The 25,130-nt window shown below is 58.3% G+C and overlaps 1 protein-coding gene across 6 annotated transcripts in view; it reads right to left on the reverse strand.

Moving 5' to 3' along the window:
* Positions 1 to 6,751: 6,751 nt before the first annotated feature.
* FXYD6 (FXYD domain containing ion transport regulator 6) overlaps positions 6,752 to 25,130 on the reverse strand; it is a 29,714-nt gene continuing 11,335 nt past the window's right edge. For 3 of the 6 annotated variants that reach the window (XM_062197104.1, XM_062197107.1, XM_062197106.1), the window contains 7 exons: positions 11,772 to 11,837; positions 11,191 to 11,229; positions 11,013 to 11,087; positions 10,487 to 10,523; positions 9,763 to 9,812; positions 9,315 to 9,365; positions 6,752 to 7,924 (listed from right to left, as the gene is read on the reverse strand). In XM_062197104.1, coding sequence (XP_062053088.1) covers positions 9,337 to 9,365; positions 9,763 to 9,812; positions 10,487 to 10,523; positions 11,013 to 11,087; positions 11,191 to 11,229; positions 11,772 to 11,832 — 291 coding nt within the window. In that variant the 5' untranslated portion in view covers positions 11,833 to 11,837 and the 3' untranslated portion in view covers positions 6,752 to 7,924; positions 9,315 to 9,336. Of the gene's footprint in view, positions 7,925 to 9,314; positions 9,366 to 9,762; positions 9,813 to 10,486; positions 10,524 to 11,012; positions 11,088 to 11,190; positions 11,230 to 11,771; positions 11,868 to 25,130 lie in introns of all 6 variants that reach the window. The other 3 variants (XM_062197108.1, XM_062197109.1, XM_062197105.1) reach the window with 2 other exon arrangements.

Consider the following 25,130-nt stretch of genomic DNA (forward strand, 5'->3'; position numbering starts at 1 on the left):
CACAGGCGGGACGTGTCTGTCGCCTGGGGCCCAGATGCATGGAGTGGCACTGCCTGCCCGCACACCTCAGCTGAGCCCAGAGCCAGGAAAAGATGGGGGCGGAGGGGAGGGGCTGAAAGAGAGCCCTCAGCTCCTGCCCGGCTACCAGGACAGATTGGGGCAAGGGAGCCACGTGAGAGCCAGCTGGGGCCAGGGCTGGGGGGGGGGGAGGGTTTGACCTCCCCTGCACCAGAGGAAGGGGACGCTACCCACAGTCCTCACAAGGGCTCAAGGCGGGCAGCCAGGGTGCACAAAAAGGTTGCCTGGAGCTGGCGGAATCAGAGCCCCCTTTTTCCTCCAGGCCCCTGAAGGAGACATAGAGGGCATTTGTGGGCGGAGCCCATTGAGCTTTTACTGGGGCTTGAGCTTTTACAGGTCCCTCTGTCCTGTGCCTGATGTATCTGCCCCAGCGCCCCATCCTGTAGCCCTGTGTCCCCTGAGACTGTGCCTCTGTGGGGTGGGAATGGTCTTCAGGGCCTGGTCCTAGGGCCTGAGACTCCAGAGAGAGCAGGAGTGGCCGCGGGGCTGGAGTCAGGGCTGGTACGGGGGCCGCTCCCATGGCCACCCCCAGGGACTTGTGCAGGCTGTGACTGCAGAACCGAGGATCGAGCCAGAGTCGTCTGCAGCCTAATGAGGCCTCTGTGGGCTGCTGGTTGGGGCCAGCAGGGGATGGCCGGAGGCAGCCCATCCTCTGGTCCCGGGGCCGGGATGCAGCCTGGAAAGCCTTGCGGCAGCCCCTGCTCCCAGACCACCAAGGCCTCCGGCGGGCCCAGGGCAAGGCCGAGACTCACGGCCTCTGTGGGGCTGACCTGGGTCTGGGGTCTCCCTCAGGGTCGCCCTGGCACCAGCCACTGAGCCACAGCACCAGGGAGGTGCTGGGTCTGGCCTCAGCTTCTGTCTCCCTTGAGCCGGCAGCCCTGACCCCAGGCCCCTTGTGCCTCTCCCCGCCCCCGGTGAGGCTGGCACGGGCAAGGCTGCCCAGGGGCCCTGTCACATGTCCCAGGTAGGAACCTGCCTGCTGCGACAGCCCAGAGCACAGGGCGCTGTGACAGGGGCATGAGCCTCCGGGCGGGGGACCTGCTGCAAACACACACGTGACCTGTGGTCCAGGGAGGTACCGGTCTCAGCCAGACCGCCCCTGCCCCTACACGCTCTCTGTTACTCTTGCACACTCGCATTCACACAATCTCTCTCTCTTACACACACACACACACTCCGCCTGCATTCCCCACCTGACCCTCATGCTGTGAGGGAAGATGCCTCCCTCCTGGAGTTGTAGACCAAGAGGCTGGAAAGAGCATCTTTGGCTGTCCCCTCCAACGCCCACGCCATACACGTGGTTCACCCCCCTGCTAACCCTCTGAGAGCTCCGAGGATAAGCCAAGGGCCTTGTGTGTCCTAAAAGACCCCTTTCAGTCTGCACCAGTGACCTCTCGTGGGAACTGACCTACCCCTCTCCTCACTGCAGCCACGCTGGTCTCTCCAACCAGCTTCTAACCCTCCAGCGCACAGCCCTGCCTCAGGGCCTTTGCACAGACTGTTGGCCTCCCGTCCTGAACGCAGGCTGCAGGCTCAGCTCCCACTGTCCTCAGGTCTTCCTTGTCAGATCCACTCTGACGCAGCACCTCAAGCCCCTTCTCAGTTACCTCTGCTGTGCAGCACGCACCACTGTCCCACGGGGCATGGGTTTTCCTATCTTGTTTGTCTTTCTCCCAGGTAGAATTTAAGCTCCAAGAGAGTGAGAAGTTCTCTTTGTTGGTTCAGTCCTGGACCCCAGAGTCTGGGGCAGCACGGAGTGGACCCTGGCGTTGTTCTGTGGCTCCATCAGCCCCAGGGAGGTGCAGCGGTCTGGCCAGGGCACAGGCAGGCCCAGCTGGTCCAGGGCTGCCCTTTTGTGCCGCCACCAGCCCGGGCACACAAGTCACCGTGTTGCAGGAGCAGCAGGGGGTCAGCACCAGTGCTGCCCCAGACCCTTCTTGGGGGGTTCTCTCACTCCTCCTGCTCCCATCCCTGCCCCGTCCAGGGCCCCTCCCAAGCCTGCTGTCCATTTGTCCTTTCTGGGGCTTCCAAGTTGTGGTCCCGTCCCTTTACCTGGCTCATGTCCCTGGCTTTCCTGTCATCTTCCTTGTCCCCCACCCCACCCCACCCCAGCGGGCTGAGGTCAGTGACAGGGCCTGGCTGGCACTGGGGCAAGGAGCTGTCCCACCCTCCCTCAGAGGCCCGACCTGTGGCTGCCATGTCCCCCAGGGCAGCTCCGGGGTCGCCCCTCCCTCCTCCCAGCAGGGGTGCGAGGGGCCAGGCCACCTGGAGTAAGCCGCTTTGCACCCTGGCTCTGGGACTGCATGGCCCCGGAGGTCGCCGCCTGCTTCCACTGTAACACCTACCTTGCGGGGTCGCTGTAGGAGTAGGGATGATGTTCACGAAGTGCTAGGCCGAAGGGGTCTTGATGAGTGGCAGCTCCGTTCTCCTCGGCCTGAACCAGCCCGGGGGACACAACCCCTGCCCCTGGCTCAGGCCCCAGCTCTCAGGCGGGGCACCGTCCACGGCAGACTCCTGGGAGCGCCTCCCGTCCAGGAGCCTTGGGTCTCTGCCACCACCTCCCTCTCCTCCCCAAACAGACCCAAGCAGCGCAGCTGCCCCGGCGTGTCTGGCCCCGGTTCCTGCCGTGCATCTTCCCTGCCACGTGGAGCCGACAGGCATGGGAACGTCACTCTGCTGTCCCAGAAGGGATGTGGGCAGGAGAGACCCCCGCCCGCCACGTCCAGCCCCCTTGCCTGTCTATTCCAGGCTGGAGCCAAAGGGGGCATCAACGCACTCCTGCTCTGGGTCTGGGGTCTTCCACCTTTCAGCACTGTCCCAGCAGGCAGTGCCCTCAGCTACTGTGCCTCAGCGTCCCCACACAGGCCTCCGTCTGCCCCATTAGTCTCAGAGCAGCAACCTGAGGAGGTCCCTGGCAGGCTGGTGGGGTAGGGAGGGCCCGGGCAGAGATTTCCAGCTGCCTTTGTGCCCCCGGTGCTGGCAGCCACAGAGCAGAGGCCTGCACCCTCAGCTGCCCAGATGGCACTCTCCACGCCAGCCCTGGTCTCTGTGCATCAGTCGTGGCCTTGAACTCCAGGCTCCAAGTCAGCTCTTTCTGGTGTTGGTTTGCGGCTGGAAGGGGGCTTCGATGAGGCAGAAGCCAGAAGCCCCGAGACAGCCTGACTCCGGCCCTCAGAAGCCTGGAACTGTGGCCACCAGGCAGGGCAGGTGGTCCTTCAGGATGCCATCTGCGCCACCCACAGGTCCTGGACCCCGAACAGCACTGGCTCCGGGTGCGGCTCCAGATGCCAGGGCCCTGGGGTCTTATACAGCACAGCTGGGAGGAGGTGGGCCCTGTAGGTCCATTCCTCAAGTGCTGGCTTCAAGACAGCCCGAGTGCGGGGCACGGAGGTCCTGGGAACTGCCAAGGGCCAATGTACTCGGAGTCAAGGTCACCAGCTGGTGACAAGGACAAACCCATTGGACCCACGTCTCCCATAGTCCCCGGGGAGAAATACATTTTTGGCTTCTCCCAGAATTTCCGGCTGAGCCTGGAGCAGAGGCTGTTCCTCTCGTGGTACCCACACTCCTCCTGCCTCCAGAGAGCAGCTGGAGGCTCCCTGTCTCCAGGAAGGCCTCCAGGGGCAAGCCACCTTTCCCTGCTCCCCACTCCCTAGGCTTCTGGACTCCTCTGAGGTGGCTCACATGGCGCACAGGTGGCTTTGCAACCACTCATGTTCTTCACAGCTTGCCAAGCCCGCCTTGGCCTCCATGAGGCCTGGCCCAGGTCACGTCTGCTCCCAGCCTAGCATGGTCTCCTCTCGTGGCCACAGTGGTGTGCACATCACGGCTCTGGGTACCCCTGAGGGTCTGCTCCGTCCCCACCCCGCCCCGTTCAGCCAGGCGGGTGTCGGGACGCCGGCTTCACAGAGGATGAAATGGCTAGTGGTGGACAAGTCAGAACGTGCACCCAGACCTACAGATGGAGGGGGGCCCTGCTCCCCAACACGAGGCAAGGCACGCACGGCAGCCCGGGTACCAGTGACAGTCCCGGTACCAGTGACAGTCCCAGCGTGCACGCCTTCCAGTGCTTTCCGGCCCTTCTACCCCTTTGACCCCACGAGGTAACGGGGAAGAGATGGACGAATGGCCCTTCTCCACTTGGGGAGACTGAGGCTTAAGGTGGCAGGAAGCCCAGCCCACCCTAGGGAAACTGACAGAGAAGCTGGGGTGTGCCCATGCTCCCACAGCTAGAGAGACCGTGGGACTCAGGAGATGCCCTGCACCTCCTGCCTGGCTCAGGGCAGGAACCCACTCTTCCGGCTGTGCAGGGGGGCCTCGCCGCCTGCCCCTCCCACCCCAAGTCCTCAGGACATCCGATCACAGCATCACCTGCCCTGGCAGGTGCCCTACTATTGCGCAACCTGCCATGGGGCTGAAGCTGGCCCCACAGAATCAACAAACAATTGGCCTGAGCTGGCTAATTCTGCCCCCCGCAGCTTAGCTGTGACAGCCATGAATCACACTAATGGCGAGAGGGGGCCAGTCCTCCCCTCTGTGGCCTGGAGACAGGTATTTCCAAAGCTCCTCCCCCGGCTCAGGCCAACACACCTGCCCTCAGCGAGGCAGAGCAGCCAGGGACAAGGTGGGGTGAACCAGACGGAGCTGGCGAGCTCTCTTACCCCGGCTCTGCCCAGCCACCCCGCCGGCCTGCGGTCCTGGGGCGGGCAGAGGAGGGGGCCGGTGACCTTGGCGTGGCTTCAGCCTGGCATCCTCCTGGCTGCTTGTGCTCTGCCTCTCTCTTCCAAGAACAATCGGCCGAGCTCTAACCTATAACCTGCGAAACCCCAGAGGGAGGTGGGCCATGGCGCCCAGGACCCAGAAGGCAGGCTGCCTTCCTGTAGCAGCCTTTACAGACCCAGGACCTGCGGGAACAGGGGGTGTCGCTGGGAGGCGAAAGGGGCAGGACACTGGAGGTCACAGAGACCAGGGCATTCCCTCAGGGACACAGCAGCTTTCTCTCTCAGCCAGATCACCAGTAGAACAAGGGTCTGTGCCTGGAGGCTGGGGGAGCAGACATGGCCACGCCCTCCTGGAGTTAGCACAGTGGCCTGTGCTCACACAGTGAGTGCTGTAATTCCTTTTGTTGGGGCTGCTATTCCTATTTTGACCTCCATGTGTCCTGTTTCCAGGCCACTCGCCTCCCACTGGAGCCTGCCTGGAGCATGTGGTGCGGGTCAGTGCCCTGCAGGGACAGCCGTGCTCTGGGTAGGACCGCCCGGGTCATGGGCCCACTCCTCCCTGCATGTGAACACCAGCACTCCGGAAGGAGGAAGCTAGGCCCCTCCAGGTGCAAGCTGCCTACAGCCCTTGGTTTGGCCAAGGTCCCTTTATCTACCCATCTATTTGAAACTCAGAGGAACAGACAGTGAGAGAGATCTTCCACCTGCCAGTTCACTCCCCAAAAGGCCCCAGTGACTGGGGCTGGGCCAGGCAGAAGTCAGGAGCCAGGAGCTCCATCCAGGTCTCCCATGTGGGTGGCAGGAGCCCAAGTACATGGGCTATAACCTTCTGCCGTCCCAGGCACAGTAACAGGGAGATGGATTTGGAAGCAGAACAGCCAGGACTGAATCCACTGTACCACAATGCGGCCTAACAGTACTCAACTGAAATGTCTTGTGTGTGTGTGTCTGTGTGTGTGTCTGTGTGTGTTTGTGTCTGTGTGTGGGGTGGGGGTGCCGTGTCAGGCATAGGCCACCTGTGTCCCACATCAGAGTACCCGGGTTCCATCCCTGGCCCTGGCCCCAGCTTCCGCTAACGCAGACCCTGGGAGGCAGCAGTGAATGGTTCCGGTGACTGGGTCCCTGCCCATTGTGTGGGAAGCCTGGGTTGAGGGTCTCTGGGGAGGAAAGCGGTCAATGGGAGCTCTCTCCCACACTGCCTTTCCTCTCTCTGACCCTCTGCCTCTCAAGTAAGTAAAGCGGAAACTTAAAATTTAAAATGTTAGCACTGTCCTTGGGAAGATGTTCTAGGTGACCCCAGAGCCCGCCCATGCCACAAAGGCCGATTTGCACAGCGGACGTGATCTGGCCGCTCCCTACAGTGTGGATCCCAGCCCTGGAGCACCGACTGTGAAGACAGAGCCAGGGACCAAGTGCTACCAGAATACAGAAAGGGGACTCACGGCACCTAAGGCCAGGAAGGCTTCCCAGAGGAGGGGGCATCTGACTGGTAAGGGCTTTGAGCATAACCCAAGTGACTCACCATCCATCTTTTGCAAAGCCTTTGGTTGCAGCCCCAGACCTGAGCAGAAATAAAAGTCAGAAGCTTTAACCAGGCCACTGACCCTCGCTGAAGCCACAGTGACTTCCTTTCTCTAAGGTGCAGAGCACACCAGTGCTGTGATGGGATGGAGTTCAGCCACTGTAGGGGCTCAGGGTGGGGGGTGGGGGGTGAGGGCCAGGAGGGCAGTGGGAGGAGGGCGGGGCAGGAGCAAGGAAGGGAAGAGAAGTGGGCGGGGTGGGGGTGGGAGAGTCTGCCAAAGCAGCAGAGATGAACACACACCTGCCCAGCTACCTCCTTGGACCTCACTTCCTCCCATGGCCAAGGACGGCCATGGTTTGGCCCTTTAAGCTCACAGGCCTTCCCGATGGTCAAGTTCTTATACAGAAAGCAAAGCGCACCAGAGCCGCTAGGAAACAAGTGATATTTTATTCCTGTTTCTGATGTTATCGCGAGGAGAGAGCACAAGACAGAGGGGCAGCCCTGGGCGCGGCGGCATGGTGTGGGGGCTCCACAAGGGCACCGGGATGCGCTCTGCATTTCCATTCCTGGGACCTGCCCCGTGCAGCTGAGCCCTCTGCAGCAGTGCTGCATGGAGCCCAGGGTCTCCCTCAGCCCTCACCGCTCCGGCCACGGCCAGGCAGAGAAGAAGAGATGTGGCCAGAGGGGCCAAGCCCACCGCCCACCCCAGCACCTCCTCTCCCGCTGCTGCCCACCCCAGCAGCGTCCTCAACAGGGTGGGAGACCCTCAGCATCTCCTGCTGGAGACCCAACATCAGGAACGAGCCGGGCTGCAGGTGGAGGTCTGGGAAGCAGGACGCAGGGGGCCCCAGAGCCCAAGGGGTTATTGCTAAGACATGCAGGGGGGCAGGCTGGAAGCCCTGGGCCTGGCATCCCTGGGTGCTCCTGGCAGAAGCCCCCCAGAGGAAGATGGCCGTGTGAGGCTGCCTGAAGGCTGCGCCAGGCTCTCGGGCTGCTCGCTCTGAATCTGCGACGGCTGAGTAGTGACCTTCAGGCCAGACCTGGCGTGTGTGAGCCTGTGCGTGTGCGTGGGGGGGGGGTGGGGGCGGGACAGGAGCCAGGTGCTTGTGAAAGGAGCAGAGAACCATGAAGGGTGACGGTGAGAGTGAGGCCAAGCCTTCCCGGCTCCCATGACAGCTGGAGTCTCCGGCCCAGGCTCCAACTAATCAATCCCCCAATCAAGACAAGGGCTGGTCTCTGGTGGGGGCAGACCGGGAAGAGTGGGAGGTGCTGGGAGGGGGGTGGGAGCAGGGAGGAGCCAGCAGTGCCACAGCCCAGCTCCTGCCCAGGGGAGCGAGTCCACAGTTCACTAACACGGTGTCACCCACAAACAAGTAGCCACGAGACCACAGGCAGCAAACACACACGGACACACGGACACGTCACGGGAGGGGGCCGGGACCGCGGGCGGAGGCTGCATCATTAGGGAGACGTTAGAGGGGACTGGGGAGCAGGGCACACACAAGTTCTCGGCTTCTCCAGGGGAAAAGGTCTGCTACCGGAGTGGCTGCTTCTTTCGAGCGTCAACGTCGCAGTCAGGGCAGCTGCCTGCAGGTTCCGGAGGCTGAGGAGCGAGGGAACCTCCGTCACAGCCCAGCTGTGGCTCCCGTGGGAGCTCCTGATCTGTTCCCCTCCCCGCCCTGAGCGAGGCCTTTCAAAGCCCCAGGTCTCCGGCTAAGCACGAAGGACACGCCTGGGCTGCAGAGAAGCGAGGCGGGGGCCCGAGACAGCAGGGACCTCAGGGGAAGGGGGCTCCCAGGCCGGGCGGGGCCCGGCAGCCGTGAACCCGAGACACACTCAGCAAGTGCCCCCGGTGCTGACACATGGGAGAAATAAACTCAAGGAGAAGCCCGCTCATTTGCAGGCTGCCTGCCTGGAGCCTTCCCACACCGCTGCCATGGAGGCACGGCCTGGCCGGCCAGGGGAGTGGCAGTGCACGGGACACCATGCTACCCAGCAGGACGCCCACCTTCTAGACAGGGACCAGCGGCCCTCTCCAGCCAGGGCCACCACTACCTTGCAGAGCCCCACCCAGAAGATGGACATCCTGAGACCACCTGTGGGCTGTTCAGGGGGACACAGAGGCGCTAGGGAATGGGTCCAGGTGCCACCCAAGCACACTGGGCCCTTAGGATCCCAGGAGAACCTGTGTGTCAGGCACCAGATCCCTAGGCAGCAGCGTGGTGGAGGCTGGGGGCTCTCGCGCCTCACTTGTAGAGGAAGGAGAGGCCAAAGTGAGCTGATGGAAGCCCGATGTTCCAGCACGGCCCAGGGGGTCCCCAAGTAGGAAAGGCAGGACGGGGGCCATCGTGGAAACGGCACCCACCAACAGCCAGCCAGGGACCTGAGCTCCAAGCCCGGCCTGTCACATACAGTCTGTGTAGCTATGGTCTCTGGCCTCGGTTTCCGCAGCCACAGAATGGGCCCAACCCCAGCTGTCCCACTCTGCTGCTTCTGGCAGGCTGGCGAGGGCCCGGGAGGGGCTGCACTCTGGACACTGGGACGCAGGGACCCGTGGTGACTCCTGTGTCCCCTGAGCACACACTGGAAGCCGATCCTAAAGACAGGACCCCACAATCTTAGCGGCTGGTGGCACCAGGATAGGAGGGGGCGCTACTACTCTTGGAGCTCATTCTGCACAGGGTTGGAGATTTCGCACCTTTTTTTAAGTGGCTCTCCAGAAACGGCCCCAACTCCCCGCCAGGCCGTGCCCACGTGGAGGCTGGGACGGGGCCTGCGGGGCTGACCCTCGGGCGCAGTTGGAGGCCCCATTTCTGATGTCCACGGTGTGCAGGGCAGGACGCTCGCCGTCCCTCCTGCCGGTCTGCCTCACTGTCCCTTTGAACTTCCGAAGGCGCCGCAGACCAGGTGGACGAGAAGAGCTGTGCCCGCTGCAGCAGCCAGCCCCGTTCCCCGCGCTGGCCTCCCCCGCCCAGACCCCGTGAGAGGCTCACCTCCCCGCCGGAGGGCTGCACCTCAGTTCTCTGCCTTCTGGGGCTCTGTCGCTGCCGAGAAAACCAGAAGGGGCTGCAGTGAGTGGGGACCCCGCCCCTGTGGCCGTCCCGCCCATGCCTGCCTCCGGACAGCCCGAAGGGGACACACAAGGTCCTTGCCCTTGGCTGCTGCTCCCAGGAGCTCGGGCATGCTCCCTGAACCCCTGCGTTGGAAAACGAGGGCCCCACGGCCTCCCTCCCAGGGCTGTAAGAGCATGGTGGTGGTGGTGGTGGTGGCAGTGGCAGGGAGAGGCACTGCACAAGCCCCAGGCAGCCCCCACCTGGCACGGCAGGGCCTGGCTGGCCAGTTCAAGGGCGGCCCCAGCCGGTGCTGGGTAGTTCCCTGGCCTCCTGCGGGACCCCTGCAGCCCCCTCTCGTCCACCTGGGAGGGGGGTCGGGGACAGTTACCATTGGCGGTGATGAGGTTCTCCACCTGGGCTTCCTCGTCCCCGGGGGCCCTGTGGGAGGAAGAGACACACAGTCAGAGGTCTCCAGGGTAAACTCACAGCTGCCCCCTGCTGGCCAAGGCCGTGCGGGATGGGTCTCCTGCAGCGGCTCTGAGCAGTCCACGTGCTCTCTACCACAGGTGCCCGGGGCACACAGAGCAGTCGGGACAGGGAATTTGCAGGCGCCCTGTGTGCCAGCCCCTGAGGCACTGGGGACGGCCACATGGGGCCTTGAGGGTGTCCTGATGCAGGCCCTGGGCTTCGGGGGTCCAGGGACAGCCCTGGCTTCTGTTCTGGATTAGCGGAGTGAGACCCCTGTGGCCAAGAGTCCCCTCAGTTAAAAGGGCTTCAGAAGAGGGGACACGTGGGGACAGCATCTCAGGTCCTGCATAGAGGAGCTGGGCCCCGGAGAGGCCACGGGGGTCTTCTCCTTCTCTTCCCAGCAGTCCAACTGTCTCGAGGGCTCCGGCCAAGGCTCTGCACATTCTTGCCATCAGGAGAGGGAGGGATGTGCTAACTCCACGTTTCAACCTCTCCTCTGCCCCTGAGGTCCCCTGACGAGTCTCCAACTTCCACTGGCACCCCCAACGCACACAGGGCCTTTGTGAGACAAGGGTCCACGGTACACCCCTCTGGGGCCACGCACGAGCCCCTCCCGCCCATGTCCACGGTCGCAGCATCCTCACCGGGGCTTCTGAGTGAAACTGCACTTGCACCTGCGACCTGAAAGGCAAGGAAAGCGTCCCGGGTTAGGCTGGTGGCGTGAGTCCCAGCTCATGCTGCTGGCCCAGCCCTGGCCGGGCTGCCCTGAGCCCACACAGGTTGAAGCGCCCCCTGGATCTGGGGGGCGGGGTACATCGCACGCACACCTGTGTGCAGCAGCCCTGCCAGGAGGGGTGGGGCCTTCTGAGACCAAGGCAGCACACTCAACAGCTGGGACGGCTGCACCGCCGGCAGGAGCTCCGTGCAGACCAGGCTCACGTCGGGGAACACAGCATCTGTGTCCCGCCTCCTGGGACAGCCAGTCCCAGCACCGGGAGAACTGCTCTGCCCCTCCCCCTCTGCAGGTGCTCCCCTCCCGCATCCCTGCCTCCCTGCTTTACTGAGCACTGACTATGCGCCCAGCACTGCACTGGGCGCAGGGAAGACGGCCAGGCTCGCGTGCAGCGTCCACTTGTGGCAGCCCCAGGGGACAGAGGGACACACACTCACTTAGGATAAGCAGGATCCCCACGGAGAAAAGGACGACGGCAAACACCAATCCCCCGATCCTCAGGGTCTGGTAGTCTGCGGAGGGAACGGGGGTGAGAGACGGAGCGGGGCCAGGGCCGCGCCGGCCCTGCGACACAGCCGCCCTCTCCCAGCACCCAGGGCTGGCGTCACTGCTCACCATAATGGAAAGGGTCCTTCTCCTTCTCCTGCTCAGCTGCTGTGAACACAGAGAGACGCTGTCAGGAGGCAGCCGGCACCCGTCCTGGTTCCCAAGGCTCTGACCAGGGCTCGCACATCTCGGGCCCCACAGGGGTTCCCCTGCAGGGCAGGGAGGGGCAGACCTGCCGGTAGGTGAGGCTCAGCCAGGGGGCCAGGGCCAGGAGGGCTCAGAGGCCCGTGAAGTCCTTGCTCCTTTTCATTCTAACATCGCCCCCTGGAGGCAGGCACTGCTCTCCTCTGGTTACAAATGGGGAAACTGAGACCAAGGAAGGTGTCATGGCAACAAATAGCACACTGGATAGGAAGGGTGTAAAAACCGACATGCAGCTCTGACCCCCAGAGCTCAAAGCCAGAAGTGCAGGGGCGTGGAGTGCGACGGCAGACCCTGTAGGCCCCACTGTGGAGCAACGTGGGCAATGGGATTCCGCCATGACCTGCCGTCTCCTTCCAGGACTTTCTCTGCCGACTAATAGGTGGGGACCCGACCAGACAGGAAGAGCCTGAGCCCCCAAGTCTGGGGGCGTGGTGGGGGGCACTTACCACTGGCCAGGACCAAGCGGGGGGCCAGCAGGCTGCACAGGAAGATCAGCACCACCTCCATGGCGTCTACAGACAGAGGGAGGATCACAGGAGTCCCTGGGGAGGAGAGCCCCGCCCCGGCCATCAGCCTGCCCTGCCCAGCGGTTCCTCCCTGAGCACTCACTACAGGCGCGAGGCCAAGCAACCCGAGCGGGAGAGCTGACCTTTATCAGCTGCCTGCAGAGAGCTCTGTATTAATTCCGTTAGTGCACTGAGTAGGCTCAGTGATTACCGCGTGTCACAGGCCAAGAGGCCCGTGGACTCCCGCCACAGCAGGTGCAGGGCCCAGATCCTCAGTCCACTCCCAACCAGGCCACATGGCCTCTGGGCTGGAGCGGTAAAAGGACTTTGGGGACAATCTCTTCCGAGCTCCTCCCCCCAGGCTACCCTTCTTGGGCAGCTCTAGTATTCTGATGGGGGCTTCCTGGCCTGATTCCTACAGCCAGCACCACCCCACCCCCATCCACTAGAAATTCTCGTGAGGATCAGATTAAACGGGGCAGGTAAGCCAGCGGCCCGAGGGCCAGCCTGCCGGGTGGGTGGGCAGGCTGCTGACTGGACACCCCACACACCCCACGGGAACCCTGAGATGCTGCACCTGCCCTGGGTGGCTCCTCACCCACACTCCCCCCAGAAGGAGCTCTTCCCTGGGCACAGGCAGTGTGCACATCCGTGTCCACGCCCTCCTGCCCCAGAACATGCTGAGGCCCTGCTCAGGAGCTCACGGAGTCCTGGTCTCTGGGGTGTGGCCCCAGGATGGACAGAGGCAGAGGGCAGGGCCAGCTAGTTCTACCCAGGGATAAATTTCAGTAGAGCCCTATACCCCCTGCTGGGCTTAAAGAGGTAAAGAGCCGGAGAAAGCAAAGGAACCTGAATCAAGAAAGCCCAGGGCCGTGTGCCCCCTTCCACGGGAGTGAGACCGGCAGTGGCCGGGACCTCCGACCCCCTGTCTCACAGGCACCTCTTGTGCCTGTCTGGGAGCAAGCAAACCCAGCTGCACTGCAGCTCTCGGCCACCAGGGGTCAGAGCAACCGCATCCAGGGCCTCCACAAAGCCCAACTCTGAACCTGAGATTCCAAGTCTTCATCAAAAGACAGAAATGCCCCTTCTAAGCTGTCTCATTTCATATTCAGACTTCTTCCAAAGATTACATTACATGTTGTGCGAAAAACGGTACACGTGGGGGCCGGCGCTGTGACATAGCAGGTAAAGCCGCCACCCGCAGTGTCAGCATCTCCTGTGGGCACCGGTTCTGTCCTGGCTGCTCCACTTCCCATCCATCCAGCTCCCTGCTAACGCACCTGGGAGAGCAGCAGAGGATGGCCCGAGTGCTTGGGCCCCTGCACTCACGTGGGAGACCCGGAAGAAGCTCCTGGCTCCTGGCTTTGGATTGGCCCAGCTCTAACTGTTGCAGCCATTTGGGGCGTGAACCAGCAGATAGAAGACTCTCTCTCTGCCTCTCCTCTCTCTCTGTAACTCTGCCTTTCAAATAAGTAATCCAAAAAAGAAGATGAAGAAGAGCATCAGGTCTGTCTATAGAACAACTTGGGGATAACTGACATACTTCTGATCTTGAGTCTCCTACAAATAATAAATCTTTTCACTTGTTTACGTCGTTTTCATTGTTGTCTAATAATGCTTTATATGTGCTTTCATAGAGGTCTCACGTCTTCAGTTCGATTCATTCCTGGATACCTTCTTCATTTTATTGCTAATTAAAGTGCTACCTTGTTTTGCAGGTATAGAGAAAAATGGTTGATTTTTATATATTGATCTTGAATCCAATAATGGTGTTAAACTCTCACTGTTTTGATTACTGCTCCCACAGCTCTCTGGGTTTTCTCCTGAGACACGCCATCAGTACACGAGGCAGTACTGTTTCTTCTTTATCCTGTTGTTACTTGAGTGCACTGGCTCGGAATCCCAGGGGAGGGCAGAAACGATGATCATGGGGACACACACACACGCACACACCATCTTATCGCTGGTTTTAAATGGAGTTCTTTTAATGTTTGGAAAGTTCTACTCTACCGGGCTTTCCAGGGTGTTTCTGTTTTATGTTACTTAGGAATGAGTTAACTCTTCTCCTTTGATCTACCAATGAAGTAAATTCCTCCTGTAGAATGTTACCCCATCCTTGCATTTCCCAGGCCAACAACAAGGTAGTGTCTTTTCAGTGACAGATGGATTTGGTTTGCTGGTATTCTGTTTCGGGGTTTTGCATCTCTGTGCACCTGTGCGACTGGGCTGCAATTTCAGTCTCACCGCAGTGGCCCTGCCTGGTCTGGTGTGGCAGTGCTGGCCTCGCAGAACGAGCCTCTGTGCTCCTGGCATTCCCTAGGAGGGTCGGCAGCTCGGAATAACCTGTGCTTGAATGTTTGCTGCAACTGACCTGCAGCGCCATCTGGGCTTGCAGGAAGATTTCAAATCTCCTGTTCAATTCATTACTGGTTGTGGCACTCTTTAGGTGTCTATGTGAAGCTTTTCATGAATTCTAATTTTTTTAGGTGTATCTGTTGATTCGAAAGGCAGAGTGACAGAGAGAATCAGAGAGAGAGAGAGAGAGAGAGAGAGAGGAGAGCGTCCATCTTCCGGCTCACTCCTCAAATGCCTGCAGCAGGAAGAAGTCCACAGTCAGGAGCTCCGTCTGGGAGGCAGGAACCAAAGGACTCCCAGCAACTACCCGCTGCCTCCCGGTGCGCAGTAGCAGGAGACTGGACCGGGAACGGACACAGGGCTTGAGCTCCGGCACTCCATGGGCTAGGGCATTCTGAGGGGCATCTTCACGGCCACTCCACAAGGCGCACCTGCGCTACCATTCTTATAAAAAGTTCTTTGCTTTCAGATGCAATGCCACAGCGTGGTTTCTAGTATTTTCTTGCTGTCCTTTGGTTTCTGTTGGGTCTGTCGCTACCCCCGTTTTCTTCCCTCATGTGACTGTGACGGCTCCCTTCCTCCCGGCTCAGCCTCACCGGAGGCTTCGCGGTCTTTTCAAAGAAGCATCTCTTGGTTCTGCTGATGTTGACTGGAAGTTCTCTGAATTCTCCCTTGCCCCCTGCCCAGGTTCCTGCTGTGGTTCGCAGTGTGCGTCTGCCTGCCTGTGCTGGGAACCCAGCCCACCGGCACTCAGCTGCGTGTCTTCTCTTACATAAGCATCTGAGACTATTATAAAACTCCCATTTTATTTTTTAAAGATTTATTGTATTTTTTTGAAAGAGTTAGAGAGAGAGGTAGAGCCAGAGAGAGAGGTCCTCCATCCGCTGGTTCACTCCCCAGATGGCTGCAACAGCCAGAGCTGAGCTGATCTAAAGCCAGGAACCAGGAGCTTCCTCTGGCTCTCCCATGCGGGTGCAGGGGCCCAAGCACTTGGGCCATCTTCTGCTGCTTTCCCAGGCCATAGCAGAGAGCTGGATCGGAAGTGAAGCAGCCAGGACTCCAACTGGCGGCGCCCATGTGGGGTGCCAGCACTGCAGGTGGCAGCCTTACCTGCTACTCCACATGAAACTCCCTACTGAGGGCCACGTTCCCTCTGCCACGGCCTCTGTAAAACGTGGCTTCCTGGCCCTTCAGTTCTCAGCACAGTAAACTTCCGTTCCATTTCTCACCTGATTTTTAGTCTGCTTTTCTTACCAACTTCTAACCTAAGTGCACTACACTCCGAGAACACGGTGTGTGGCCGACAGACGCCTGGAAACGTTCTGTTGCAGGACTTACTACCTGGTCTTGTATTTCAAAAAACTGATGTCATGCATGTTCAGGACTCCTCCATTTTGGGGAAGAAGCTCTTATATGCCCATTATATTCTTACTTTTTTTTTTCATTTTTTGGCTAACCAATTACAAATTGTTATGCGGTTTAAAATTTATCATAATGAGAAAGTTTTTAGCTTTATTCCTGTGGTTCTTGCTGTAATATAACACAGTTTAAAACTGTTCTAATTGGGGCCGGCACTGTGGTGTACAGGTAAAGCCGCCGCCTGTAGTTCTGGCATCCCATATGGGTGCCATTTGGAGTCCCAGATACCCCACTTCTGATCCAGCTCTCCGCTATGGCCTGGGAAATCAGTGAAAAATGGCTCAAGTCCTTGGGTCCCTGCATCCATGTGGGAGACCCAGAAGAAGCTCCTGGCTCCCGGCTTTGGATCGGCACAGCTCTGGCAATTGTGGCCAACTGGGGAGTGAACCAGCAGATTGGAAGACCTCTCCCTCTCTCCCTCTCTCCCTCTCTCTGCCTCTGCCTCTCTGTAAATCTGCCTTTCAAATAAATAAATCTTTAAAAAACCAAAAACCTGTTCTATTGTTCTGTGGGTGGGTGGGTCTCTTAGGAGGACACAGCGACTCTTGGTCTTAAATTCCATTTCACTTCCTACTTTCCTGTGCTCTTTGGTGTGTGATCATTTTATAACTAGCAGACTTAACCAGATAATCCCTATTAATTAATGGCAAATTTACTCCAATTCACTCCATTAACTATCACTGGTGATAGATTTGGTTTCTGCCCCCACCACCCCACCCCGTTTTTCTTCTGCTCATTTTACTCTTGCTCTTGTTGATTTTTCCCCTTACTCTTTCTCCCTCTTCTGATCTTACAACGGGATGCTTTCCCACAGTGGCCTCCTGTCCAGCTCTAGCCAGGGGAAGGGTTATCACGCAGAGGAAGCAGGACAGACACAAGTCAGGATTCCACGTGGCACAATGGCCAGCAGCTGGCATCACCGCTGTACCCGCCCCTCAGGCTCCCCAGCCCCAGTCACCTCCAGAGCCGCCCAGGTTCAAGTCAGTTCTACAAACACCAAATTCCCAGAACAGGCCATGCTACTCTGGGTCTGCAGGGGCGAACCAGGAACCAAGACACAGCCTCGGATGCCAAGGAGAGGCAGGCAGGGTTTGCCAGCAAATGGGGAGAGAAGCTCCATGCAGCGAGAGCCTGGCAGGGCAGGAGGCACAGCACGGGCCCTGGTATGTCTCTAGGGAGGAGCTGGCATTGTGTGAGGGGTTAGAGAGAAAGCAAAGACAGGGCACTCTGGCAGCAGAGACAGGAACAAAGGCAGTGGGGGGGGGGATAGAAAGCAGGGATGACAGAGTGGTCCGTTCAAGTTCAAGTTCAAGTTGAACCTCAAGGCCCTTCACTCAATGGTGGCTATCTGAATTGTCCCCAGCAGGACTCTGAATGAGGCTGAGCAGGAGAGAGAGCATCCATCCACACAGCAAAGGAGGGGCAGTGAGCAACAGCCTGAGTGTTTGCCACTTCTAGCTTAAGATGTCTTCCCAAACAGCGAGTGGCTGATGTACATCCCACCTGGGTTCAACACCCAACTCCAACTTCCTGCTAATGCGCACCTGGGAGGCAGCAGGGATGGCTCAAGCGATGCTGTCCCTGCCACTCGCGTGAGCGACCTGGCCTGAGTTCTTGGCTCCCGGCTTTGGCAGCCCAGACCTGGCCGTTGAGGACATTTGAGGAGTGAACCAGTAGATGGGAGATCATTATCTGACTCTTAAATAAACTAAGAAATAAAACAGTGAATAATCCATATATGACTAAAGCATGAAGGGGTGGGGATTCCGGTAAGGCGGCTGGAATCCACGCTGAATGCCAAGCTCCAGAGTCAGGACATGCCTTTGTTTTCCAAAAAGAACACTTGGGGTCGGCTTACAGCGCACGGAAAGAAGCCTGCTTCCAGATCTGGAAGTGGCAAACGCTCCACTCCTCCGGGCTACATTGGGGTGTCCCTGGGCCCCCAAACCTACTGTGGAAAATCCCATCGGTGGTACTGCTGGCCCTGCCCTGCCCCCGGGCCAGTGGCCGAGGACATAACACAGACAGGCCTTTGAAGAAACACAGACGCCTTTGTCCACTGCTGCACCAAGAAACTATCTGGCATGCCAGGGCCCCTCCGCTCCCACACATTCTTGTCTCTGGGGAGGAAGCCAGGTGCGTGGGGCCGGCCGGCAGAGGTGGTAAGTCTCATTTCCAGGCATAGCGACGGAGTCAGGGGTGGGGAACCTTGTTACTGCCAAGAAACATTTAGATATGTATCACATTATTCATGAGCCATAACAAAATGATCAACTTCAGGGGCCGGTGCTGTGGTGTGTGCGCAGCGGGTTAAAGCCCTGGCCTGAAACGCCGGCATCCCATATGGGCGCCAGTTCGGGTCCTGGCTGCTCCTCTTCCGATCCAGCTCTCTGCTGTGGCCTGGGATAGCAGTGGAGGATGACCCAAGTCATTGGGCCCCTGCACCCGCATGGAAGACCCGGAAGAAGCACCTGGCTCCTGGCTTCGGATCGGCGCAGCTCCAGCTGTTGCAGCCATCTGGGGAGTGAACCAGTGGATAGAAGACCTTTCTCTCTGTCTCTACCTCTCTCTGTAACTCTTTCAAATAAATAAAATAAATCTTTAAAAAAAAATGATCAACTTCAAAATCAGCCTGGGGGCTGGTGCTGTGGCGCAGCGGGTAAAGCCACCTGTGACACTGGCATCCCATGCAGGCACCAGGTTTGAGACCCGGCTGCTGCACTTCCAATCCAGCTCCCTGGTGATGTGCCTGGGAAAGCAATGGAAGACGGCCCAAATGCTTGGGACTTGCCACCCACATGGAAGACCCGGACGGACTTCCAGGCTCCTGGCTTTGGCCTGGCACAACCCTGGCCATTGCAGACATTTGGGGAGCGAACCAGTGAATGAAAAATATCTCCCTGTCTCTGTGACTCTGCCTTTCAAATAGATAAATATTTCTGAAAAACTATCCTGCTATGGATTTATCGAATTTCAAGTCCCACCTGCGGCAGCCTCGGCAGGGCCTTTGCGGGCCTGATACGACCTGTGGGCCAGACGATCCCCACCCTGAGTGTTAGATGGAAGAGAGGAGAGGGAAGCTGCAGGAGGCAGAGGCCGGAAGTGGGTGCAGCTGGGGGCGGGGGCTCAGGACCATCCCAGGAGGCTTGATGTGCACGCTGGGGGAGAGGGGCGTTTCCTTCTGAGAGGGGTCCCAGACCCCTGCCTGGGGGCCTGAGCACTTGGCTCCCTGATGGGGCAGGTGGGCAGCTGCCGAGCCTCCTCATTCTCCTGCTCACTTGTCCCATCCACCCCCTGTTCTCATTCATCGCCACGCTGGTAAACAGCTGACATTTCTGGTGGCAGCAGCACTCACTGCCTGCCAAGTTCCCTCTGATCGCCCTGCTGTGGGCACATGTGCTCGTGCACGTGCGGGCAATGGCAATCAGGGGAGCTGCTCGGGTGACTGTCGTCCTGTATCGAGTCCCATCATTCTGCTTAATTGCTGGGTGAACGCTACTGGGAAGGAGACGCCGCTGGCTGGCGGTGCCGCAACGCGCCACATCATCTTTGATTCCACACAGTGTGAGGTGGAGTGGAAAAACTCAGAATCCACCGCCCTCCAAAATACAGAGGCTCCGGGTTATAGTGAATCCTCCTTATCCCACCCTCCGCCCACCCCACTGCTCCTAGTGCCTTCCTCGGCCCCTGTGCATCCTGCCTGGTGCTCCCTTGCAGCTCAGCCCAAGGATAACAGGCCCCAAGGTTCACCCGGGCATCAATACAAAGATGAGCGCCCCACGCCACAAAGAACGTACTGGAAGAGGCACTTTTACGAGTCAAATAGTGTCCAGGCTCCACAGTTCAGGCTCTCTGGCTACCCGAGTCTATAACCATTACATAGGCCAGGGGACATCATTTGGCCTATGATGTTTCTAAATCTTTGCAACAAAGAAGCTGTGAAAAGATCTGACTGTGCATACAAATGGTATAACCAAGCCACGATGAGGTTTACCAGATGGCGCTGGGGTCACAGCAGGCTGGGCACTGCTAAAATGAGAGGAAGATTCATGTTTTTCATTAGAGAAGAGTGAGGTACAAAGAAGCAACCGAGGGGCCGGCGCTGTGGCACAGCAGGTAAAGCCACCGCCTTCAGTGCCAGCGTCCCATATGGGCACCGGTTCGAGTCCTGGCTGCTCTACTTCCCATCTAGCTCCGTGCTATGGCCTGGGAAAGCAGCAGAAGATGGTCCAAGTCCTTGGGCCCCTGTACCTTCATAGGAAACCTGGAAGAAGCTCCAGGCTCCTGGCTCCATATCGGCCCAGCTCCGGCTGTTGCAGCCATCTGGGGAGTGAGTCAGCAGAGCGAAGACCTCTCTCTCTCTCTCTCTCTCTCTCTCTCTCTCTGCCTCTCTGTAACTCTGCCTTTTGAATAAATAATAAATATACCTTTATTTTTTTAAAAAAGAGGTAGCTGATCCCTCCCCTGCCGGGGGTGGGGCTGGCTCCGAGGACACACCTCTGCCTCCACTCCTGGCCTCCTCCAGGCCTACACAGCGGGAGGGGCAGCCGTGAGGAGCAGAGGGGAAGGCACACTCGGGACCACCTGGCTGACCCAGGCTGCAGGAACATGGGGGCAGGAAGGAGGCTCCTCTGCAGAGAAGCCGACCTCGGGCTGGAGAATGGAGGCCAACTCTGCTCTCTCTCCCGAGAAAGGCCTCCCGGCTGCACAAACACAGAAGCTCATCCTTCCCCTGCTCTCCTTCCAAACGGTGAGGTTATCTGATGTCAAGATTCCACCTCTGCCAGGAGGGAGGCCTGTCTGGCTGGCTGTCTGTCCCCTGGACTTTATCTCTGGGCTTGCCCCTTATCTCTTACACCGTTCCAACCCCATCAGCTTCTCCAGGAGCCAGAGAGAGGAGGTCCTTTGTTGCCACCACACCCCTAAGAAAGAGGCAGAGGAGAAGTGGCCACCTGGGAAGTGAGTGTTGGTTCCAGACCTGGATCCTGCTCTGCCTGCCTCCGCTGATGGAGAGAGAGCAGCCTTAGTGGGCTGGCTGGAGCTGCGAGCCTGCCTTGGGATTGCTCCCACCCCTCGGGGGCCAGCTAGGCCACGGCGATTTGGGGGCCCACTCGCCCAGGCAGCTCCTAGCCCAGCAGGCTGCGGTAGTCAGATGCAGCCGCCTGCAGATCAGAGGGGGCCACAGGGAAGGGGCCGTGGTCTGCAGACACACGCCCGCCCGCGCTGCCCATGGTCTCCAGCTTCAGACGTCTTCAGGAGAAGAGGAGACAGCAGAATGCACAGAGCCTGCCAGCTCCCCAGAGAGCAGTTATAGCCCCTGGGTGGACAGAGCTGTTTACGCGGGTGATTGTTTTTTAACACGTTACAGACTCATGAAGCTAACCGGGCTGAGCCGCAGTGCAGGCTGGGCCGGCCCATTCCCCTGTCTGCTTTCCAAAGCTATGATAAGGCCAAGTGAGGTAAGAGGTGTCATGTCAACATTCTTTGTAAACTGTAAAGCACGGGGACAATACGTAACACTTTCTAGGGTGCTCACGCCGTGCCAAGTGGTGTTCCAAGTAGCTTACAATCCCTGTGATCATGCCCATTTTACGGATGAGCAAAATGAGGTCACGTCATTTGCCCAAAGTCCCAACGCTAGAGAATAGCAGAGCCCAGGTTCACACCCAAGCAGTGTGGCTCCAGAGTCCCCGCTGGGAAGCACTCAGCTCTCCCGCCTTGCTGCTGCTCAGGGGCTCTATGGCCTCGTGCGAGTTACTCAAGCTCTCGGGATGTTCGCTTCTGCAGCTGCCGGGCAAGGATGAGGACACGCACCTCCGGAGCGGTGAGGCTCAGACCAGGCAGCCTCTGTGGGGGACAAGCACTGTCTGCCCGCCACATTCCCCCCCTCGCTGTAGCCCCTCCCTGCAGGCAGGAGACTTCAGCAGCCCCTGGGTGTCACGGCAGAGCCAAGGAAGGGAGGGAAGGGTAAGGCACGCAGCCACACTGGGAAACCTGGGCACAGGAGGCACCAGCAGTAGACAGCGAAGAGCTGGTCAGGACAGAGACCCTGGGAGCAGGGACAGGGAGAGGGGTCTTGGTGGGCTTCAGGCCCCGCTGCTCCCGAACCCACAGCACCGGCTCGCCCTGCAGTGTGGCTCTGCGAGCCCTGTGTCTGTCCCGGGCGAAGAAGAGGTGCGTGGCAAAGTGTGCCAGATGCCTGGCCAACCAACCAACAGGCCTGTCGGCATCCGCGGCTGGTCGTCTACCACTCACTCCCCAGCGCGATCCCCAGCGTTTCCTACATTTGCCTGGACAGTGCTGGCCAGGGGAAGGTCCCAGCTGTCTCCTCTCCCTTTCTCCCTTCCTCGGCACAGCCCTCCAACCATGGAAGGCTCCAGTGTCCCCCCTCTGCCATGGGTGGAGAGGGGGCCTCAGCCTTGGGCCGCAGATAGGTGGCGTGGGAACAACAGTGACACATCCCCTCCTGAAGACCGAGGGGAGTCCCCCTCCCCCTGGGAAAATCGAGAGGAGCCCACACCCAGAAAACCACAAGGACATGGGAAAGCAGAAGAGGCAAGAGATGGCAGGGGAAGAGACACTGAGCAGGGGAGATGCCCCAAGAGCAGCGGGAGGAGGCGGGCAAGGCGAAGAGGAAGAGGAAGAGGCTGCGAGATGGGGCAGGGGCAGCCCCGGGACAGCACAGCGGCTCCAGCAGAAACTGAGCCAGCACGGAGGGCAGGGCGGGGAGTGGCACGGCCAGTGAAGTCAGGAGAGAAGGGACAGTCTGCTGGGCAGAAGGCAGCTCTCACACGAGCCTCCACAGCCCCCTCTCCCCGCGAGACCCCACACACCTGCTGCCTGGGTAGCCTCTACCCCGCCCAGTGCACCCTGGCCCCACGGATGCTCTAAAGGAGATAAAATGCACCAGGGCCACATCTGTAGGAAAAGTCAACAGACCCCTGGAGAAAACAACCGTGGCCCAGCCTGAGCCAGCCCCTGAGGCCCTCGGGCACCCCTTGGCCAGCCGTGCCCAGCCTTCTTCCTCTCCAAGTTCTCCGAGGAGAAGCCTCCAGTGTGTCCCTCCTGGGGGGCTGGGCCCCAAGCTGCACAGGAAGGGCCCAGGGCTTGCTGCAGAGCCAGGGTGCTGCTCCCAAGGCCTGCCGCCTCCCAGGGCATCAGGGCAGAGACTCGGGTCCCTCGGGGCACCCTGGCTGCGGGAAGAGAAAGGGGAACCTGTGTTTTGCACGTTCCATATCCCACACTGCTGTCCCCTGCCCGCGTGGGTCAAGAGGGATGACAACGACGGGGATGACATGCATCATAGCAAACATTGCCGAGACACCTTCTTTACCAAGCTACTTCACAAGCATTAGCTCCCAGAAACACAGCTACGCGAGACGCTGGGCACTAGCATGCTACGGCCTGGGAAGGAGGGCGGCTCACTATCGCATGTGGGGATGGTCACCAAAAACTATGCTCTTTCCTCTCCTCCTTGCTGCCTCCCCCACAAGTGGGCCACTGCACAGGGGCTGGGAAGCAAAAGTGGTGGCCCTGATGTACTTCTGGAACGCGTGGATGGCCCACCATATGACAATCAGTCAAAGCCATAACACAGGTTTACAGAATGAAGGGGAGGAAACCACATCATCATCTCAATAGAGAAAAAGCACCTGACAACACTCAACATCCTCTCATGACTGCAAAACAACACTCGAAAAACCACCTCAACGTAACATGAGCTATGCAAATATAAGGTGCCCTCCGCAGCCGTACTCCAGGGTACAGACCGAAAGCTCTTCTGTTCAAACCAGAAACGAGGCAGGTTCCCTTCACGATCTCTGTCTAACGCAGTATTGCAAGTTCCTCAGAGCAACTGCACACGGAAATAAAAAGCACCCAAACTGGAAAGGAAGAAGTAAAATGATCTCTGTTCACACATTATGACCTTGCATGTAGAAAACCCTAAAAATTCTACCCCCCCAAAAAAAAAACCCGTTAGTACCAATAAACAAATTCAGCCAAGTAGCAGGATACTAAATCAACAACAACAACAACAAAAACAATTGCCAGAGTCGGCTCTGTGGCATAGCAGGCAAAGCTACCACCTGCAGTGCTGGAATACCATATGGGTGCCGGTTCGAGTCCCGGCTGCTCCACTTCTGATCCAGCTCTCTGCTATGGCCTGGGAAGGCAGTGGAAGATGGCCCAAGTCCTTGGGCCCCTGTACCCACGTGGAAGACCTAAAGGAAGCTCCTGGCTTCGGATTAGCATAACTCCGGTGTGGACCAGCGGATGGAAGACCTCTTTCTGTCTATGTCTCTCTCTCTCTCTCTCTCTCTGCCTCTCTATAACTATGCCTTTCAAATAAAATAAATCTTAAAAAAAAAATTGCCTGCCTATATACAAGAATGGACAAACTGGGACTAGTGCTGTGGTGTAGTGGGTTAAGCCGCCACCTGCAGTGTCGGCATACCATATGGGTGCCGGTTGAAGACCTGGCTGCTCCACTTCCGATCCAGCTCTCTGCTATGGCCTGGGAAAGCAGTAGAAGATGGCCCAAGTCCTTGGGCCCTTGCACCCACGTGGGAGACCCAGAGGAGTATCTTGGCTCCTAGCTTCGGACTGGCCAATTGGGGAGTGAACCAGAGGATGGAAGACCTCTCTCTCTCTTTGCCTCTCCTCTCTCTGTGTAACTCTGAATTGCAAATAAATAAATAAATCTTTTCTAAAAAAATTAATGGACAAACTGTACAGGAAAATAAGACAACAATTCCATTTTAAAAGCATCAAAAAGAATAAAATGCTTAAGAATTAACAGCCAAAAAGGTAAGTAAGTTGCACAATGAAAACTACAAAATATTTTTCAAAGAAATGAAAGAAGACATAAATAAGTGGAAGACTTACTTCATAGATTGGAGGACTTAATATTGTTAACATGCTAACAGCAACCAAAATGACCTACAGAGTCAATGCAATCCCTATTGAAATCCCAATGAGGTTTTTTTGCAGACACAAAAAAACCCACCCTAAAATTCCTAGGAATCTCCAAGGACCCCCAATAAAATAGCCAGAGTAATCACGGAAAAGTACAAAGTTGGAGGACTCGTGCTGCCTGATGTACAAACATACTACAAAGCTCCGGTAATCAAAACATGTGGTACTGCCATGAAGACAGACATGTGAGACAGCAGAATACCTGAGAGAATTGGAAAGAAGCTCCTGTGTTACATGCCACGTGCTGACAAGGGTGTCAAGACCACTCCGTGCAGAAGCATGGCCCTTTCCGCTAGCGATGCTGGGGACGCTAACTACCCACGTGCAAAAGAAGGAACAGCACACACAGACATCAACTCAAAATGGACCCGTGGCCTAAATGTAAGACCTGAAACTATGAAATGTAGAAGAAAAGACTGCATGGAAAAACAGCCAAATCGGACTTCACGGAAAGTGTTAAATATTCATCAAAAATATTACCAACAGAATAAAAGGGAACCCACAGAATGGGAGAAAACAATTGCAAATCATGTATCTTATAAGGGATTA

The sequence above is a fragment of the Lepus europaeus genome, chromosome 7 (assembly GCF_033115175.1).
Source record: "Lepus europaeus isolate LE1 chromosome 7, mLepTim1.pri, whole genome shotgun sequence".
Lineage (NCBI taxonomy): Eukaryota > Metazoa > Chordata > Mammalia > Lagomorpha > Leporidae > Lepus > Lepus europaeus.